Source organism: Asterias amurensis, chromosome 2 (genome assembly GCF_032118995.1).
Source record: "Asterias amurensis chromosome 2, ASM3211899v1".
Lineage (NCBI taxonomy): Eukaryota > Metazoa > Echinodermata > Asteroidea > Forcipulatida > Asteriidae > Asterias > Asterias amurensis.
In genome coordinates, this window is record NC_092649.1 from 18,207,763 (window position 1) to 18,228,792 (window position 21,030).

At 39.3% G+C, this 21,030-nt stretch overlaps 2 protein-coding genes across 3 annotated transcripts in view; both read left to right on the forward strand.

Annotated features, from left to right (window-relative positions):
- Positions 1–19,142, forward strand: part of LOC139950066 (uncharacterized) — a 39,946-nt gene extending 20,804 nt beyond the window's left edge. The window contains exons 3-5 of the mRNA XM_071948702.1: positions 17,202–17,418; positions 17,822–19,096; positions 19,138–19,142. Of these exons, the coding sequence (XP_071804803.1) occupies positions 17,202–17,418; positions 17,822–19,096; positions 19,138–19,142 (1,497 nt within the window). The remainder of the gene's footprint in view (positions 1–17,201; positions 17,419–17,821; positions 19,097–19,137) is intronic.
- LOC139950623 (uncharacterized) overlaps positions 19,137–21,030 on the forward strand; it is a 42,817-nt gene continuing 40,923 nt past the window's right edge. For both annotated transcript variants that reach the window (XM_071949401.1, XM_071949409.1), the window contains exon 1: positions 19,137–20,793. In XM_071949401.1, coding sequence (XP_071805502.1) covers positions 19,153–20,793 — 1,641 coding nt within the window. In that variant the 5' untranslated portion in view covers positions 19,137–19,152. The remainder of the gene's footprint in view (positions 20,794–21,030) is intronic.

The following is a 21,030-nucleotide window of genomic DNA, read 5'->3' on the forward strand; positions in this document are numbered from 1 at the left end:
TTCAAAGGCAGTTAATTACACGCGGTCCTGATGGCGACTTTATTGGCGACTTTATAGGAACAGGTCTTGGTCATTTCGGAATTTAAAAAAAAAAAATTTGGTGCGTGGCGGGGGTGGAAAGTCCAGCTTTAAAGAGCAAGAAACGGCAGAATTGAAAGGGCATTCTGTGCACAGAGGACTTATAATCCAATAAAAAGAAAAACGGAGTCTCGCGGGAAGAAAGAACACTTACAAGCTCAGACAGAATAATCAGATTAAGAAACCTGGGAATGACTGACTTCAAATAATAATATAGTCAGTTGGTCCCTATGGCGTTTTGTACACATGGTTTGTATACAATACAACAATAGGTGCTGGTTTTATTTATTTATTTGTACTGTAAACTACTTTATTTGATTTTCAGATGTAAGCCCTACTTGTTTTAAAAAAATGCTTTAAATTATTGTAACAATCCTTATGCAAGTGGTGTGAGAAAAAAACCACCAATTAACTACAACAAAGTGCTAAACTTGTGGGCAACCATGTATCAAATATATTTGGTGAGAGTTGGCTCTGGAAAAACCCAGTGTGGTCTCGACGTTTCGATCAGCAGAGTATTCCGTTTGAAACGTCGAGACCACAATGGCGAGTTATATCTCAAGCTTAAAGGAACACGTTGCCTTGGGTCGGACGAGTTGGTCTATAAAAAAAACGTTTGTAACCGTTTGTTATGAAATGCATATGGTTGGAAAGATTTTTTAAAAGTAGAATATAGTGATCCACACAAGTATCACTCAAAATTGCACGGTTTTCATCTTACGTCGCGAATTAACACGGTCGGCCATTTATGGGAGTCAACTTTTTGACTCCCATAAATGGCCGACCGTGTTAGTCGACGAGGTAAAACGAAAACTACGCAATTTTGAGGCATATTTGTGTAGATCATTGTATCCTACTTTTACAACATCTTTCTAACCATATCAATTTTATAACAAACGGTTACAAACGCTTTTCAAAGACCAACTCGACCGATCCAAGGCAACGTGTTCCTTTAACCTCAGTGTTATGTTTTACTTCCCCTTTTTAAAGGCTCTGGACACCTTTGTTTATTGTCATAGACCGGTATTATCATTGGGAGTATCCAAATGTATGCATAAAATAACAAATCTGTGAAAATATGGACTCAATTGGTCATCGGAGTTGCAAGAGAATAATACAAGAAAAACACCATTGTTGCACAAATTAGTGAGTGTGCTTTCATATGCCTAATGCAGCCTTTGGGCCCGAAGTCTTTTAATAGTTGAGTGATAATTTAAATAAAAAAACTACGTCACTTCTAAGGGATCCGTTTCTCATAATGCGTTATACTATCAACAGATATCCATTGCTCGTTACCAAGTAAGTTTTTATGCTGATAAAATAGTGTCCGGTGCCATAAACTCGGTGTTAGTTATATTTCTCCCTTTTAACGTCTGTCCAAATCATATCCCCATTGGTGAAATGTGTCGAATGAGCTCTATAACCGAGCAATAATTTACACCACCTTTAGATTTAAAACGAATCTCCGTTCGGAGTCCAACATGTTTGTCTGTACGTGCGAATATCCGGTCATTGGGCGAGAAATCGTATGGAAACCAATTGCTTCGACATGTTGTAAGGAAAGACGCTATTGATATTTGCCACCGATAGTTTTGCATTTTATGTGTGGATGGATATCTCTTCTGATCATGACTACGCCCTTCTGTTAACATACTGCACTTATTCAAGGCTATTTAAAATTCATAAGTGTGCATTAATAATGCAATAATATTCATGGTATGAATATAACCGAAGCTTAAAACACATTTGTGCTTACAGTCGATTTCACTTTGAGACAAATGGGGATTAAAATGCACTCAATGGTTTCGATGAAAACTCTAAGCACTGACAAAGATGGAATCATATTCATCACTCAGGATGTTTGAACACAAGTAAATACCATTCAATATCTTGCTCGTTCACCCCCCCCCCCACCCCCTCCTTCTCATCGTCCCCTCACCTGGGGAGACTCAGTGCCACAGGGCCACCCAGGTCCCTCGGTGACAACAAGATACCATTTGCAGACAAACATACAAAGTGGCAGATAAAATAGAGTCATTTGAAATTTTATATTTGACTAGCCCTGTTTGCTGAGGATAATTTCATCGGAGCAAGCAGGCATGTATAATGGGTTTTGTTCGTCTGTGTGTAGCATTTGGAGAATGGCTGTGCGTGTTTGACGAGACAGGAAATAAAGGGGATGGGGCGGATGTGGATTACATTATAAATAACATATCTGGAGTTACTCAAAGACGCCGAAGTCGTGACGTCATTGAAAGAAAGGTGGGAGACTGTGTTGGCTAGTTGCTTCGTGATGGGCTGACTTCAAGTCATGTGCTCTGTGTATACTTTTAGTTTGTAAGATTTAGTTAAATTTTCGTATTAAACACAACAGAGATCCAGTTAGTAATTAACTGTTTAATGCAGTATTAAATTAACTGTTTGTTGTTTAACTGTTTATTGTCATTGTCAGTAATGATGGAAATTTCTTTGTTTGCACTGAACGGTAGAACAGAAATTGTAATTGTCAGTCCTGAACCAGTAGTATGGGCCTTGTGATACCTTTCCAGTGGCACACTGCCTGAAAAATTATGATTATGAATTCTCCACTGAATTTAGCAGCGAACAGCTTGCTAATAATTGAATTTCTAGAAATGGCCTATATCTACAGACGTTTTGTTAACATAGTGGACTATGTTAGCCACATTTCCCACCTGGGAGTATTGTCACGTGACTAAACATGAGTAAGAACTGCTCCAGGCTGCGCTTCCATATTTACCCACTAGAAATGTTACGCTTTAACACCTAACCGGGCCATTCGCTGTAATGCGGTGCATCTTACTCGCTCCCCTGTCGACCGGTAAAAGGACGGTTATCTACGGTGGAAAAACCTAAGAGAGGCCCGGGGCTAGCTAGGTGGGTGAATATTGAACTGGGAAACACTACGGCTCTTAAGTATTGTTTGAAGCTATGCATGGTGTGGATGCAACTACATCTCGGTTCTACGTCTGCCTCGCTCCCTCTTGTTATGTGTGCATTCTTGAGAGTTTTTATTCGCATAGGCATAATATGAAGGTAAATGTGGATAACTCACAAAATGTGCCATTGCAACAAGACGCAAGAGTGGATCGGGGAAAACTTGCTGCATCTCGAAAAGTATTTTTAGGGGTAAATCGGCGAAAAACATGGTCATTGTCTAAGACCAGTCTTCTCACTTGGTGTATCTCAACATATGCATAAAATAGCAAACCTGTGAAAATTTGAGCTCAATTTTTTGTTCGTCGAAGAAATCAAATTCGTGGAAAATTACTTCTTTCTCGAAAACTATGTCACTTCAGAAGGAGGCGTTTCTCATAATGTTTTATACCATCAACCTCTGCTTATCACTCTTTACCAAGTAAGGTGTTATGCCAATAACTATTTTGAGTAATTACCAATAGTGTCCACTGCCTTTAAGAAGAATTGACTCGAGCAGGATTTGAACCTACGGCCTCAAGATCAGTGTTCCGGCACTCTACAAACTGAGCTAATTAATCTTGCCCTACTGATTGTGGTTCAACCAACTTTTCTGCAAGTCGACTCTTTACCCTGGATATTTCCAGGCTGATTTATCGCATGATGAATAAATGATGCAGTAAGGATCGGTCGAGTTGGCCAGACACACTCTATTGGTTGCTAGTCGATGATCTCAATATGCGACATGATTCATTATGCCGAGAGAGATTGGTGTACTCTGTGTTGAAATCCAATTAGGTCGGCTTTTTTGCTACACTCTTGAGGATGTTACTGTCTGATTGCCTTTGTGCATGCACCAATGCTAATGTGCACATTATCTAGACATTCAAACTCTTAATGTTGTGCGCCTTTAGGGGGTTTTAATGTTTCTCAATCCCTCAAATTATTTTCGTTCGAACGTATATTAGTCTTCATTTGAACGAATATTATTTCCGTTCGAACAAAGATCTGTCGTATCATGCCCAACAATGGACTTTAAACCGTTTTGAATGTAAATGGGGGAATATGAGCAAAAAACAAGTTGCACGTGTTAATACCATGAAAACACAAATTAATCCAGTGTCATTTTGAACTAGAGGAAACTATCAAGTATGAAAAGTATATATATTGGTAAGTTCACCTGGGAATTGAACCACAGGAAGATAGCGGCGACATGAATGACATAGGAGTGTGTGCACATAATATTCTGAAATCAATGGACCAGTGTCTGCATATATATAACCATTATGGCACGGACATGGCTTCACTCAATAAACGCAGCATTAATTTCGATCTGCAAGTGCAAAAGAAAAATTGCATGACATGTCTAGATATTTTTGTAAATGATATGAAGCCAATTTCATAGAGATGCTTAAGCAGAGAATTGTTCTTACAAATTATGTGCTTAGCAGGATACCAGTCAGAATTGGTGCGTGTGTGCGGCACCATAATGTAGCCCGAGCTCTAAATGTAGCCTTACCTAAATGTAGCCCCAAACATGTACCCAAATGTAGCCCGGACCTAAGGTACATGTTTTGGACTACATTTAGGTCAGGCTACATTTAGGGCTCGGGCCACATTATGGTGCCGCACATGCGTGTGATGTAAAACGATCGTTGTGGCACAACTCCCAAAATTCTCCCAACATTCAAACCGAAGACTCAGTGAAAGGACAATCTAAAGTCCACGATCGCTGTCTCAGTAGAAAACAATAGGGTCTTCGTTAATCATGACAAAGAGTTCAACAAAGGATGATCAACGAATGGAGGTCACTACACACTTGTACATGTACATGTGTTTAAAATACAATAGGCCTTGTTTTTAAGCTTGATAAAAAAGAAATTATTCCGCTTGTGCAATTAACAGTGAAATGCAGTTCGGGTGAAGAAATTCATCCAAGACAATGGAAATACGTAAAATGTATTATTTGATGCATATTAGATGGATACGGATGACCTGTCAATTCGTGGTTCATTGAGACCATCCATGCGGAACACGTTGTATGTTATCGCCATAAAGTAATATATTGCCAATGACGTCTTTTTTATGCACGGCTGTATTATGATTCACTCGATTCTATGAAAGTTTTTTAAATTGGTCAAAGTGGGGGTGGAAGTGCGTGTGTATACGCATTTCTAACTTGCAAATTTACATTTCTGTCTTCCTGTCGTTTATACAAATTCAGGTTAACTATATACAAAACAAAAACAAGTTATATGAACAGTGGCTTTGTGCACCGTGTGCATCCTTGTTTGTGTACAATGTGGACAAATTAGTTTTACTACACAAGACATTATGTCATCAACTGCAGACTGATAGCCACAAAGTGTCAGTTGATTGAGCCATATTCCAATCCTGTCTTCGCTTTATTAACCTTGGTAGAAAGTCATGGTTCATGTTTATTGAGAGTTGCCGTCACTTGGCCGTCACTGACGGTCGTATGACGCAATACCGGCACGTTATCCAACATCTCTTTTGCGATGTTGTTACGTTGAGGTTCCAACATTAGCAAGTTGTCGTTACTCTTTGTTCGTTCCGTTCGGATCAAGCGTCGGCAATGCACAGAATCGTTTGTGTTGCTCACTCTCATTTAAATCAAGCTGAAATAACGGTGACAAAATGGCTGCTGTTGAGCCTTGATTTATTTTGTTTTTAAGTCAAGTTTGGTATAATCTTTTTATGAAATTACTGCTGCCTGCTGTTTGCCTTCCATTAAATTTAAAAATGGCACATATTTTTTAAAGTATTTGCCGTACTGCAGATAGTTGTGCATTACGTTGCAATCAACATAAAACAGACTCACGTATATAGTTTCAATATTGCAATTAAATTTATGTGTAATCGGACTGCCATGAGATTGCATAAAATCATTTCTTAAAATGAACTGCAGGTACAATTGCATGATTAAATTCACTGCAATTGATACATTTAAGAATAGGTATACCATATGGACTGGAAGCTATTTCATCTTTAAATTGTAAAATAAACATACATTTCTGGTGGATAACATTTTGTTAGGTACATTAACGTATTTTTTCCAGTAATTCTGATCCAAGATGACTTTAATACAATCTAATTACTTTGGGTTCTGATGCATCTTAAGTGGAAACCATTCATGCTTGTATTTGTTGTCAACAAGCAGGCTTGCTCGCCCATCATATCAGCGGAAAGGTCACTGGTGCATTGATTAAGAACGCCACCAAGTGGCGACAAAATGCATAACAATTTAATCACCCGTGCATCTTTCAACACGTACTATTTACCTCAATTCAGACATTTTCTTTTATACGTCAAATGTGTTTGTAACTTATCACACAAAGAACACCAAGTTTGTGTATATTATTGTTGCATGTTGACGACCATGGAACTGAAAAATATTCGCTTTCTTTTTTGAGCAAAATAAATAATCTGCTTCTAAATCATTACATAATTTATAATTAATGTAGCTGTTAAAGTACTTAGACTCGTACTCGGGTACTATTTTAGTACTACTTTGAATGTACTCGTTTGTTCTCTGAGGCTGAGAACACCGTTAAAAAGTGTGACGTCATGCAATGATCATTAAAAAGAGGACTTGGTATACTCGGGTACTTTAGCATCTTACTCAATACCCCAACTCATACTCAAATATTAGTCGGCGTCTTTGCACTTGGTAGTACTTGATATCTGGGCTTAAAGTACTAGATGGAAGTATCGATTATAACACAATCACATGATTTTTTTATCGATCATTCATAGCTGGAGTTCAACCACACAACGCCGAGAATGGTAAGTTGCAAACATGTCGAATGGTTACAAAGCCTTCTTCAGCCAAGGAACAGACATAATACAGATCGATTAATTCTAATTGATTAACAACAAAGCCATGTTCGGTGTAACCGATTAACATGCATACAGTAATTAACAATTAGTTTTACCGAATATAGTCATAACCGATTAGTTCTTACCGATGTCTTAACCAAATATTTCTAACCGAATAATCGCATCATGAATTTTAACTGTTTTGAAAAGAAGAAAAAAAATCCACTAACCAAAAAAAGAATTGCAACTATAATCACAAAGGTTTACGCACAATCTTCTAGACCTAACCGATTAACCATAGAGTGTGCCAATCGTTCATATAACAGAACAACCAACTGATTATTTTGAACCAAGATAATTCTGTTCGCACAAAAAGACTTGTTCGTACAAAAACAGTTACTTTAAACTGCCAGGAACAACCTAGTTTCTCTGTCGCAAATTGTATCGAACACACGTTCCAAATGTCTCCAAATAAAACATATGTGTTTTTTGGGGGTTGCATCAAATCATGTCATGCACGCATGCCTAGGCTTCACTCGTGCCGTAAATTAAACGGATATAGCTCGAGACACGAAATCGATTCCCACCTGACAATGACAATCCAAAATAGTGTTATTTGAGCAAGAGACTACGGGTTACTTTGGCTGTGTATTAAACTTGTGATTGATGTGAGAGACAGTTGCATTTATGTTTGGCTTTAAACGCTATGCATCTCGTGTAGAATTAAAACAAGGGCGAGTTCATACGATTATTCAGCTTTACAGGCATACACATGTGTACGTTTGACTATCAATCAATTGCTGTCCATGCAGGCTAATCTTTTAAAAGGGGACACCTATTTTTTTTTTATAACAAATGAAAGCAAGCAATTTTGGTATGAATATTAAAGGTAGAGATGACAACATAAAAGCAGACAGAGTTTGTTTGACCAACAGATTTATGAAATAAGAAACATGATTAAAAATAATTTGTGGGTGAGGAGAATACTGTAAAAACAGTTTATATTCCATCCAAATATTCATCTTTCCGTTCAATGCGGTAAACAAGCTATAAGTAATCTGATAATACATTTTTTAATTTTTTAATAATGATTGCCTACAAGATAATATAAATGTGCACTTCTCTACATCTGGAATTTGAATGCTCATAAAGAGTAAGAGAAGTCATTTTTTCCAGAATGTTAATGTGTAATCTTTGCTTTTAATAATTTGCAAATAATAGTTAATGGCCTGACGTTTCGACCCTGGAGCAGAGTCTTTCTCTTAATAATTTGTAATTATAGTCTCGTTGTGAGTGACAGAGGCAATAAAACCTTTCTGAAATGTGTAGTAATTTCTGCTCAATCAACCAAGTGAAGCACGGTATTCGATGAGTAGTTTTATTTGTCGATTCTTTTTATATTTTTTGTATAGTACGATCATTATCTCTCTTTCATTTTTGTTTCGTCTCAGTTCCACCATAAAACTACCACTATAATTTCCCGTTCTCGTTTCGTGACGTCAAGTAATGCCTTTGACCTAGAAATAGTAACAAGTACCCCCTCCCCTAATGCATATTAATTTAGCTTTACTTTGAATTGCACCATACCGTTTCATTATGTATGGAGCGAGCTATCGGGATGGAGTGCTCAAAAAGTTGTCCTACTTCCCATATGACGCCCAAAGACGTGGAAACGACGCTCACCCATGCCACTAGAACATAATGAAATAACTGCTTGCTTTATAGCGATTTTGAGAACTTTTCCGTTAGAGGGCGCCCTATAGGTTAATGAGTCACATAATTTTAAAATAACAATGTCTAACATAATGTATAGTGAATGTACAACTGTATCTGCGAAAAAAACAATGCTTTTAAAAGTTTTCTCCAAAATATTCGACGTTCTAACAGTACTAATATCATGTTAACGGAATACCTTGTAATGGTTTTGTCTCTGCTGCGAAACGAGGAGTGAAGTTCACTTAAAAGCAAAATGCTCGAAACATAAGATTGTAAATTATGTGACGCTGTCAGCTGCATGTTTCTTTCTAAACGCTGTATATCACAACATTATCATAATCACTGACTTCCCATCTTTTACCAAAGTGTGTGAGGCTGTTTGTTTGATCTACTCTTACGGGCTGTGTGTCTGTCCGTGAAGCTGTCCATGTTCGTCTGTACAACATTTCATTGTTCACTCTCTTCTATAATAACTATACTGTTTTCTATAACATATCCTAAAAAGGGAAATGATGTGGATATCAGTTTATTGTCAGTTTAATTGAAGACCGTGTCACAAAATACATCAGACTATGTTTCTAATTTGGAGATTCCCTTGCTTAACATGAAATAAGTGAGCAGTTTCGCAATGTATCTTCACCGGAACTCTAATTTAATTAAATATTGAAGACCATGTCACAAAATGCATAATATGTTTCTAACACTAGTTTTGGAGATACCCTGGCTTAACAGCGTCTATTAGAACGGAGCAAAAGTGCCTTCACCGGAACTCCACTTTCCCCTTTTTCTGTTTTGGCATTTGCAGCAATCATGTATACTTATGGTTTGCACCTTGCATTTTCTCCCTGTACTAATCCACTTACCAACGAGTGCCATAGACCTTTTCGCAAATTACCCAATGCGCAAGCGCTATACTGTTGAATGAGGTGCATGCTGGTCCAGCTAGGAATCAAACTTGATCGCAAGCTAGACAAGCATGCATCTCCCTCAACGCCTACAGCACGCGTACCGAGTATTTGCGATAAGGTCTATTTCCGCAGACAGGTGATGATATGTTAATATTATATTGCAACGTGTAGCAACTCCTAAATATTGTTTCTTTGTTCTTGAACTTAGAAATTGTCTTTTTATCAAAATTAATTTCCTATAGCCCTGTGTGAAAAAAATGGATTTACCCTAAGCTTACACCGATGTTTGTGAGCACTGTGTTCTCAGTACTTTCCCGAGTTCTGTGCGAAACAAAAATCACAGGCATAAATTACTCTGGTGGGATTCGAACCCACGACATGTGCAATTCTAGAGCAGTGTTAGAACATAGTAATGAACTTGAGTAAAACAAAACAATACCAAGATAAACTCCTGATGGCCCATGATCGTCCCTGTTTTGCCCTTCAGACAGAAACTTGGCTGTGCAACATGTGCCAAAGGAGGCGACGATTCATCGCCACCTCGGGCTTATGGCACGTGGGCCGCCGTAGTAATGGTCGCTTCTCTGGCTCCAAGCTACAAAGGCGTAGTAGTTTGGACGAGACAGAAAGCGCGCTCAAAAGAGTAAGTCCACAAGCCCGGCCACGTCAGTGATGGCCAAGCCTCGCAACCAACCAAACCCGCAGTGGGGGATTTCAGAAGAAAAAAAACGTGACGCCATTTCGTTTGAGTCAAAACCGTGACGTCATTTTGTTCGAGTCAAAACTGTGACGCCATTTTGTTTGAGTCAAAACCGTGACGCCATTTTGTTTGCGACAAAACCGTGACGTCATTTTGTTTGAGTCGATTGCTCAGGAGTGTCATTTCATCATGACACCCGTTACTTAGTCATGTCACTTTGAACAGCATCCTTTGAATTACTCAAATATTATAATCCGTTTGAGGAGTTAGGGAGACATATTATAATTTGAGAGAGAGAAAAAAATGGCTCACCTAGAAGAAGAATCTCACAACGCATGTGCGCTGAAAGAAAATGAAAAAAAAGAATTCTTCTGTTTGCTTCGGATCAGCAATCATGCCTGTCCAAGCTCACGTGACACGTTGATGAAAACCCCCACCGGGCACAGTGGCTGTCATAAAATATTCATTTCAAATTAATGCATGGCCTAGGTGTATAGTGCTATAGTTTTGCAATGCTTTGCTTGCACGTTGATTCGATCATAGGATCTGTATATACAAAGCTGTTTCTGCCATTAGACAATCGCGTGTTGCCGACCATTTTGTTCATAAGTGTGCTTTCCTTCGGTTCGTGCTTTCCCCACGAGGGAAAGAAAGTGTGTGTGGACCATTTTTCTTGTTTTTATTGAAAAGCTTTTGATTATGAGATTCGCGGTGGATTATTTTTATATATATATTTTATACATACTTTTTATTTCACATCATTACCTGTCTGTGGTTTTGCACTCTACCGCCACTTTCCAATTGATTATTGTGTAGCACGGTAATTTTAGACTTTGCTCCCATGTGTTTAACGTTGATGAACCCACAATTGGTATGTCTGAACTGATTAATACAGCCTCCCGATTGATGCCCATACGTTTGTGGCAGAATGTAAGACAAAACTCACGATTCCCAAACCACAGATTACTGTATCTCTTCTACTCTTGCTGCCTTTTAATTTTATTTGGAGCAGCAGAAGGGAAAAGGCATGTTTATCTATCTTCTGATGATCGAAACGCAGGACATACCAGTTGTGGGCAACAACCATCGCTAGCCACAGATTGTTTTAGCATGGCTTTTTTACATACCTAACTTATTTTATTGTTAATTAATTTCCAGTTTAGATATCTTGCTTGCGGAAAATGTTTATGTGTTTAGTCGTTTCTTTCTGTTACTTATATTTAATGTTTCGTGTTTGCTTTTGAATAGTATTAACCTGATTTACTTGATGTTATATAATATGGTATTGTTTTCAAACGAGGTATTCGAATGGTCTTATTTTCCAATGTGTTGTTATACTATCCCGATTAAGGTGTTTGTTTTTAAAAGATCAAAATGTACTTTTATTTTCCTTTTCATTCTAAATTCCTCTCATTGTCTTAAAGATCGATGGAACCGCAATCTGATTAGTTTAATTGACTAAAATGGTAATAGCTTGACGGCTTCATCATCGAGGTTATATACATGGGCGCCAACAGTTCTGAACAACGCAAATAGAGAAACTCACTCAATAGTAGTTGTAACATGGCTTGGTTTCCTAGCAACATAAAAGGGGGAGAGAGAGAATGAGGCTGGCACGGCCTTACATTTTGCATTACAGTATGGACCAGGCGACCGTGCATGCAGTTTACTTTATAGGCAAACTTCACAAATGCCTCTTACTGAAGATATTGCGTTTGACGTAATTTCAGACACGATTTGCTCATCAGCTAAATTGACACTTCCATTTCACTAAGAGACGGTTATTTATTCTAGTACTGCAAGAAATAAGTTTGATATGGAGTCATCCATCTAGATAAATGAAAAAGAAATCATTTTAAAACATAGCAAAGGGTACTGAGCATCGCTGAAACTTGAGTGGGTTCATTTCTCAAACTCGACGTTAATGTTTTTGAAGTGCGTCATAAAACTCGCGATTAATCTTTACGGAGGGAATAGCAAAATTAAAACATTAAAAATTAAAAAAGATCTTGAAAGAAACAAAGTATCCTCGTGGCAAAAACTTTTAATTGTGGTGTTTGAGTAAAAGACAGAAAATATTATGTACGGAGCTCTAGAAATGCCATCCGTCAGGTTGGAATCCCGAGTTATTAACTGCAGAATGATGACATCATTAACATAAGATGACGTAATCCTGGGATGATTTTACTTCGGTATGACGTCATTGTCTTCCGATAAAATTTAATCTTACGTTGTCGACATCATGAATGCATAGTATGCGACATCCCATAATTTGGGATGAAAACATCATGATAACCTAAGATAACAACTGGGACGGCAACTATATTCATGATGTCGTCATCCCGATATAGAATAATATATATCTTGAAGACGACATTCTACTTTCAAGATATCGTCATTTCTATATGATTCATCCAAGAATGTCAACATCTAACATTTACAACATCCTCATCCGGCAGTCAATTATCTCATTATTTCAACAAATTGGATGACAGTTCCCGAGTCCCGTACTTTAAGCACTGCATTGCATACAAACACTTGAAAAAAACTACAGCATGAACATACTTTATATATGTATTTGAACATACTAGGGAAGACAAATTAAAAATCGGAGAACTCTCAAACAACTGCGCTGTCAATAATAGTGGCAGAAAACAAAGACAACCAAACTAGAAAAAACAGAAACATCATAAGAACCTTTAACTTGTTAGTTTTATAATGAGTGTCTATTTTCATCAGCACAATCGAAACGTCAACCTTGCCTGCTATAAAGGAATGAGATGTAAAAGCCTGAAATATTCAAATATCTCGTAGAATTCTATGTCTTTATAATCCCGGTAGCATTGAATTATGCACGCAAGGCAGAAACATTCAACATCAGAGGGGTATTAATATTGCAGCCTTGGTCTAGGACGGGATTAATTTTACAAAGCTCTTACGGTAGAATTTATCATAAAAGCATGAAGTTATAACTGACTGGTTTCACATGCTCGGTTAACTTATGTATAATGCTTTTTTTTCTATGTGCATTCGTTGCTTGGATAAACCATGGAGGTAGCCATGGATAAACGAAATCCGTGCCTGAAGATTTTCGAAAGAGAACACATAATTTATTATTATATTTTGTTGTTGGTTTTGGTGGTTGTTGGGGCTACACCCCCCCCCCCCCAAAAAAAAAAAAAAACAACCATTAACGATTGCTTCAACATAGGGTCTGGGAGGGCTCATCGCGTTGATGACAGTTTTCTTTTGCCGACAAATAATTATGTCCGAAGATTTAAAATAAATAAGTAAATGAATAAATAAAACATTTTTAGAAATCTGATCATGATTTTTGAAAAGGAATAATGGAACAAATCAAACATTTGCACGTTTAAGTACGGTCCATTGAGAATTAAACATGAGCCGTATTTCTTTACATGTATTATTGCTCACTGACGATGTGGTAGATACATTATTTAAGACGGAGAACGTCTTAAATTGAGAACGAGCATTGATTAACGGGTAATTAGACTTGTTTAAGTCGCTGTCGGGTCCGCATAATGTCATTGCTTAATTGTTCGGTTGTTAGACCACTAGAGGGCGCCATGGCAATCCAAATATGTCGTCAAACGAACAAGATTATTATAAAAACAATTCGTAAATGGAGCTTTCTATGTTATCTGCAGGTGTGCTTACATTGAGTTAACACAAATTTAAAGATGCCAAGGCTGCGTTAAAAGAAATAGGTTATGTCTTTGAAATTGGGTTAAGGGTAGTGGGCAGTGTCTGAGCAGAAGACACAATTAAATTGCTGTGGTTTAATAATATGGTAGTCTTCACCTCGCAGTTATCATGCCATGTGTATGATACTTCTACAAACGGTACCAGTACTACCATTAAGTGAAAACTCATCCAATGTCAAATGTACAGTATCGATGTAGAGAGTAGACATTCACTGTACAAACCTACATGAATATCCAATATCCAATATCGATTTACAAGGATCATTCACTGTGCATACCTACGTGAATGTCCAATGTGCAATATCGAAGTACAATGTAGACATTCACTGTACAAACCTGCATGAATATCCAATGTCCAATATCGATTTACAAGGATCATTCACTGTGCATACCTACGTAAATGTCCAATATGCAATATCGAAGTACAATGTAGACATTCACTGTACAAACCTGCATGAATATCCAATATCCAATATCGATTTACAAGGATCATTCATTGTACAAACCTACGTGAATATCCAATGTCCAATATCGAAACACAACATATACTCTCAGTATATAAGTGAATGTCCAAATTACAATATCAAACATTGTAATTTAATCGACGAGTGCGTCAAATCGTCTTAAAGTGCATTCATATTTCGACGCGTAGAAGCACATGTTCAGGAGTTCCTATGGGGATATTTTAATAAATTCCTGTTCCATTGGCGCACAGTCCTTTCTCCCAAGACACAAGATGGCAATCCCTATTCAACCGTGCCACGAACAGTGTGTTTTTTTTCATTAAGGGGAAAGGTCCACTGCTGCACCTTTAATTTAATTCACTTAGTATTCATCTATGTCAAGCACGCTCTTTTGTTCGGGCCGTCTTCATTTATTTAGGTCAATAAAACGCAGAGTGTTTCTTGTCTGATTGTTTAGAGTGCTTTATTTTAAGATTGTATACAATAGTGTGTCTTTTTGTTTACTGCCTCTTTTGTTTGGCTTGAGAGATTTGACTGTATCACCTCATAGATCTGATGAATAATGTGTTGCTATTGTTTCTGTGGAATTGTCAAGGTTTCGAATGAGTCATTTGGGTACATTACAATCTTTGGACAATATTGTATGCAAATGTATTGCATGGTAGTGACATCAACAAGCCATCATAGGCAGAGTGTACTCTTGGTAATTACTCAACAATCTAAAGACTATTTTAATAACCATTTGTATTAAGGAGCACTGATGGAGAGCCCTTGGTAGTATAAAACATTGGAGTAATTAAGTTTTACAGAATGAATTAAATCTCAGAAAGTGTGTTTTATGCGGAGTTTTCCTCCACGCCGATTCTCCTTTTCATGTACCCTGGGCAGACTTAATGCTGTCTACATCGGGTACAATTACACATAAATCCCAAATAAGCTTTTTCTTGAAACATTATAGGCCAAGGCGGCCCAGGAGAAGAACACCGTCGATGATTCTTGCATTATTTTGCATCAACTCTTGATTTGGTTACAAGAAACAAATTCCGGCCATATACCATCTTCGGATAGAATTGAATTGTATGATACATTTCGATGCATGAAAAAATGTATCTTCAACATGGCAATAAATACATTACAATCTGCCGCATAACAATGTTATATATAGTTTCTTTTTAAAGGGCATATATGTACTTTTTCCTAACAAAAAAACACAATGTCCACAGATATACATTAAACTTACACAGTTTGAAGATTATGATAATAGAAAGCTTCCTTTGAAATTTTACTTACTGAGGTGCTGTAGTTTTTGAGAAATGAGTAAAAGTAATAATTTTCGTCTCGGTTTTAGCATGTAAAAACGTATTAACCAGTTATGCTATGGTTTTGGTATAATATCATAACTAGTTAAGGGGTTTTGACATGCTAAAATAGTTTTGGTCTCATGAGACCAAAACTATTTTGTGACTTGTTTTACTCATTTCTCAAAAACTACACAACCTTAGTTAGTAATATTTGAAGACAGCTTTCCACTATCATTATCTTCAAACCCTGTAAGTTTAATGTAAATCTGTGGACATTTTGAAAAAGTACCCGAATCCTTTAAGGGATGTGGAGACCTTGACTAAGTGGTTTTTGATTAAAGCTGTGTGTGTGTCGAAGGAGAGGAGAGTTACTTATTATCATGGAGTGACGACATTTTTGTGTGAAGCATTTGCAGTTCCAAATTTTTTTAATTCTATTGACAGTGATTTTGTTAGAATGCACTTCCTTCTCTTGGAGACAAACATAGCACACTACTCGAAACGTCGACCTTAATGGTTGTCACTAAACTTACACCTTAACAGCAACGATTTAGCTTGCGGCGAATACTTCATTTTTATGAGAGGACTGATGAGGCAAAATAGTTTAAAGATGTCCCACTTTTTTTCTGGTTTATTGTTGTAGTCCGTATTGGCGATTTAGCAATTTTGAATATGTTAAAACAGCAATGTGAGAAAACGGTTTATGTGTATACAGTCTCAACCGAAATAAAGCCATACTAAAAATAATCATTAACGTTATTATTCGTTGTGTCCTGAACAATTACATAACTGTTGTTGCCATAGGCGCCTACTTGCTGTTATTTCAATTAAAGGAACACCTTGCCTCGGATCGGTCGAGTTGGTCTTTGAAAAGCGTTTGTAACCGTTTGTTATAAAATGCATACGGGTAGAAAGATGTTGTAAAAGTATAATACAATGATTCACGTAAACATGCCTCGAAATTGCGTGGTTTTCCTTTTACCTCGTCGGCTACCACGGTCGGCCATTTATGGGAGTCAAATTGTTGACTCCCATAAATGGCCGACCGTGTTAGTTCGCAAAATAAGAGGAAAACCGCGCAATTTCGGTGCAAATTTGTGTGGATCATTGTATTCTACTTTTAAAACATCTTTCCAACCATATGCATTTTATAACAAACGGTTACAAACGCTTTTTATAGACCAACTCGTCCGATTCAAGGCAACGTGTTCCTTTAACAAATGTATCCGGAATTAAGTGTTTTGTGTTGTTTTAAGTGTATCGTGACTTCATTTATATTGTTCGTTTCATGGCTATCTGCTTTGTTATTTCATACACATTTCATAAATTTTGCTTGTTCTCCATCTTGTTAAGTGTTGTCATCTTTCTTTATCATTATTTTTCTATACACATCTCACTTTTCATCTTATTTATGTCAATTTCTGTTTTTGCTGCTCCATGAACCTCAGTTTCCACTATTCCATGTATGTTAAACGATTACCCCATCACCGATTTCCTAAACGACCTTGACGGTTTCAACTTCGCCTTTTTTTCAGTCTGCCAAAAAGGCTCACAAGCTGGAGCGCATGGCTTCCTACTCCCAGTACGAAGAGATGAAGACTGACCATGACAGAACGCACGAGGGCGCAATCTCATCCCCCTCACCAGAAGGTGCATGCGCTGCATCTGTGGGTCCATCCAGAGCTATTTCGAATCAGCCCAGACGAACACCGACAGGTGGGCGAGAAAAATTCAACGCTAGGACAGAATCCGGTGAGCAATACGTTTATCGATCGGTACTCATTGTGGTAGTCAGATTTATGTGCACATAAATATGTAATTGGAAACGGTTCTTTTGTGTTTGAAATAAGCTGTTGTCAGATGTGTTGATGTTATGATAGGCCTGCTTTATGTTGTATATGTGGAATGTAAATAAATGTAAATTGGAGTACGTTGTTATACTTTAATCGAACGTGTTTTATAAAGATGGAGCAAAGCCCAAAATGTCTCTGCTATATGGTGTACACTAAAATGTGAATACTTGTTAACGGAATACGAATTGTATACTAAATGCAAACGTGTTTTGTAGTGATGGCCGAAGGCCAAAATGCCTCAACGTGTTCCATGTTTCCAAAAGGTGAACTTAACTATTCCAAATATTGTTTTACTTCCGTAGCACCACCGTCCAAACCACCACGATCTGCGTCGCAGGATGATCCGAGTTCACCTTATTCCCGCACCGACACGCACCAGTACCCGGACGGTGGCCAAACGGCAGCGGTGCTGTCCCAAGCCTTGGTACATCAGGACAGTAACTCCACCGACGCGATGACGATGTCCTCAGCAAGCAGTGCCGAGAGGATGCAAGAGACCACCACCGAGGAATCCGAGATTGATTTCGACGAGGATGAGATGATGCGACAGCTTCTCGAGATGGCAGGTGATAAAAACACCAATGTGAGTACCGAACCTGTGGGTACCGAAGGCGAGCAGATACCGGGTCTGCCGCCGCCAGAATACGGGGAGGTGGAAGAGGAGACTAAGGACAGCACTGAGCAGGACCTGAGCAATAATAACACCGTCGAGGACTATGCAACACAGCATGACGGCAAGCAAAGTTACCTTCAGAGACGGTTTGGTGACTTGGATGTCTTATACGAGGAAGACACCACAGCGAGGGAGCCTGAGACATCTCACGAGTCACAGGAAGGGGTTGGGAGCTTCTCGGCAACAACTATGCTAACTGAGCGCGAACGAGAGCTCGTACAAGAGACCGGTAGAAACTCACGATCAAAAATACTTAGCTTTTCGCAAAGATCCTCATCTGCAGATTGCACAGGGGACGATGAGGTGAAAGCAAAAGGTGCAAAAGGCATTACAAGTAGCTCCTCATTTGACTCGTATGAATATCACAGTGATAGTGAAATTAAGTCAAGCAGATCCCGATTAGGTAGAGACATGAAGGACATGTCAACTCTATCAGGAAGCGATCCCAAGTTGGTATCTGATTCGGAATCATCGAACGGGGACTCAATCAATGCCTCAAAAGGAACCCTCGAGAAATTGTTTGTGCCTCAATCCTCGCCAGATGACTTTGCCACCGATGAGAAATATCGATCGGTGGAAGACTTGACCAAAATTGGAAAGGAAGACTCTGTAGCATCCGGCGATGCCGACAACGGTACAACTAGAGTTGGAACGCCCGCTGTCGGACAGCCACAGTTCCAGTACAGCAAACAGAAACCGAACAGTTTACCCAGGAGGCGCAGAAGCAGGCCCGTGATGGAGCTTCCACTGTCGCCAATATTTGACGAGGAGGCAGGGTCACCTGTTGATGACCTTGAGCATCCGGCTGGAGATTTCTCGTCCCCAGAGTACGCTGATCCTTCACTAGCAGAAGACTCGCCGTTTGAGTACGAGTACGATGATGACGCAGATGCCTCACAGGAAGGTTTGTCTTCAGATGATGATGAAGAGCTACCAAGGACCAAGGATGACCTCCAGGCAATGGACGGAGATGAAACTGAACAGCAAGAATTTGTTGAGGATTTTGCCACCAGATCAAGGGAAGATGGTTTAGAAACATTAGTAGAAGAACAAGAAGAGGTACCAGAACAAGACACTGTCCGGGAAAGACAACAGCCAGCCTCAACGAACATTGTCCAGACTCATGAGTCCATAACAAGATCCCTTTCATCTGAAAAACACAAGACAGAACAACTTTTGAGAGAGGCTGTTGACAACGATCGAGGTGCAGCATCAGTTGAACACACTGGTAACATAGGTGATGCAGACAGTCAGACCCGGTCAGCAACCAAGGAGCAGTTCAAACACTTACAAAGACACTCTCAAGATGATATCAATTCTTCATCAAGCCTTACAAGCAGTCAATCGTCTGACGAACCGCCTGACACTGTACGGTCAAACCAAGACATAAAAGGTGCACAAGGTCCCAGACCCAAACCCCCTCCTCTTGGCAACTTACCTGCAAGGTACAGCATGGAAGCCTACTCCAGTCTAGAATCAGAAGAAGGCAACAGCTTGCTGAGCTCACCACGGACTCCTAGTTATGATACTGATAGTTTTGAAAGACCAAAAGTTGCAAGCCCTGGGAGGAAAGCCGTTGAGTTGGACTCTCCTCTCAGTCCTGGCTTCAGATTCTCACCACCGGCAACCCCGAAGCATCTCCTTGAAGCAAGTAAACACATGAATGATGATAGCTACTCTTATGATAACTCACCGAGTGAACTGTCTGATGAAATCCAAATGTCGCCCGTCACTCTTACAGTATGTAAATCGGTTATCACGCACATGGGTACCAGCTTCGATGACTACAGCGGACCGTTTCCATCGAGCCAGACTGTGGCTATTGCAGTCGGTCCAGATCTACCTTCCTTTGTTGAGTTGCCATCAGCTAGGCCTATTCCTCAAACAGTGGAGGAACCAGACGCCAGCAAGAAGAAAGCGACAACAGCAGATGCTTGTACCGGGACGCAGACAGAGCACATCTTAAGTGTCATGATTCCTAAATCTTCTCCATTTCGCCGCTCAGAGGAAGAAAGACCCAAATCAGTCAAGATGCAATCGACCTCTTCACAAACCACCACACCCGTATCAGACACAGACACGAGCGCGGGAAGCTCCCCAATAAAACAGACTCCTAAAGCGAAGATACTCAAAGACGCTGGTACCGATGCAACACTCGACAGTCTGTCCCTCTCTCCCATGTCTCCAATGCATGTAAGCACCCACCATGCAAAGACGACCAGCATCGCAGTCGGCACCAGCCCGGAGTATTCCCCTCCATCGTCGGCACCTTCGACAGACACTGAATCGGTCGCTAGTCGGTCTTCTCGACTCAAATACGTCCATGGTGGATTCGGGAGTGACGGTGATACCACCGACTGGGGAGCTAGTATGCCCTTCTCCTCGATAGCCTCGTCGAGCGGTGCCTCGAGCCCCGAGAGAAGCTCCTCCTTACGGTCGACACCTTTGAAGTACTTGCCTCTTGAAAGTAGTAGTGCATCCAATACATCACCCCCTGCTGCCAGGAGAAGCCGTGCTGACAGAGAGACATCAACTCAGCGAGGATCAACAGCTCCGGCTAGAACACGTATGATGAGAGAAAGTGTCAGCTCAGAAAGAAGGGTAAGTCACAGAAGTCATTCAAATAATTTGACCCCCAGAAAGTGGTTGATTCGGAATTTTCAATGCATCTTGTTTTCGAAGAATGGGAGAAAATCCAACACCAATTCCTTTCCATTCAAATCGAGGTTTTTGTTATCGTGAAACCACATTACTTCAACGTGCACCCTCTTCCGGTGCTTTTATATTTTGTAAGGTTAAGTCATTCACATAACTATTGAAAAAACTCCTTCTTTTTAC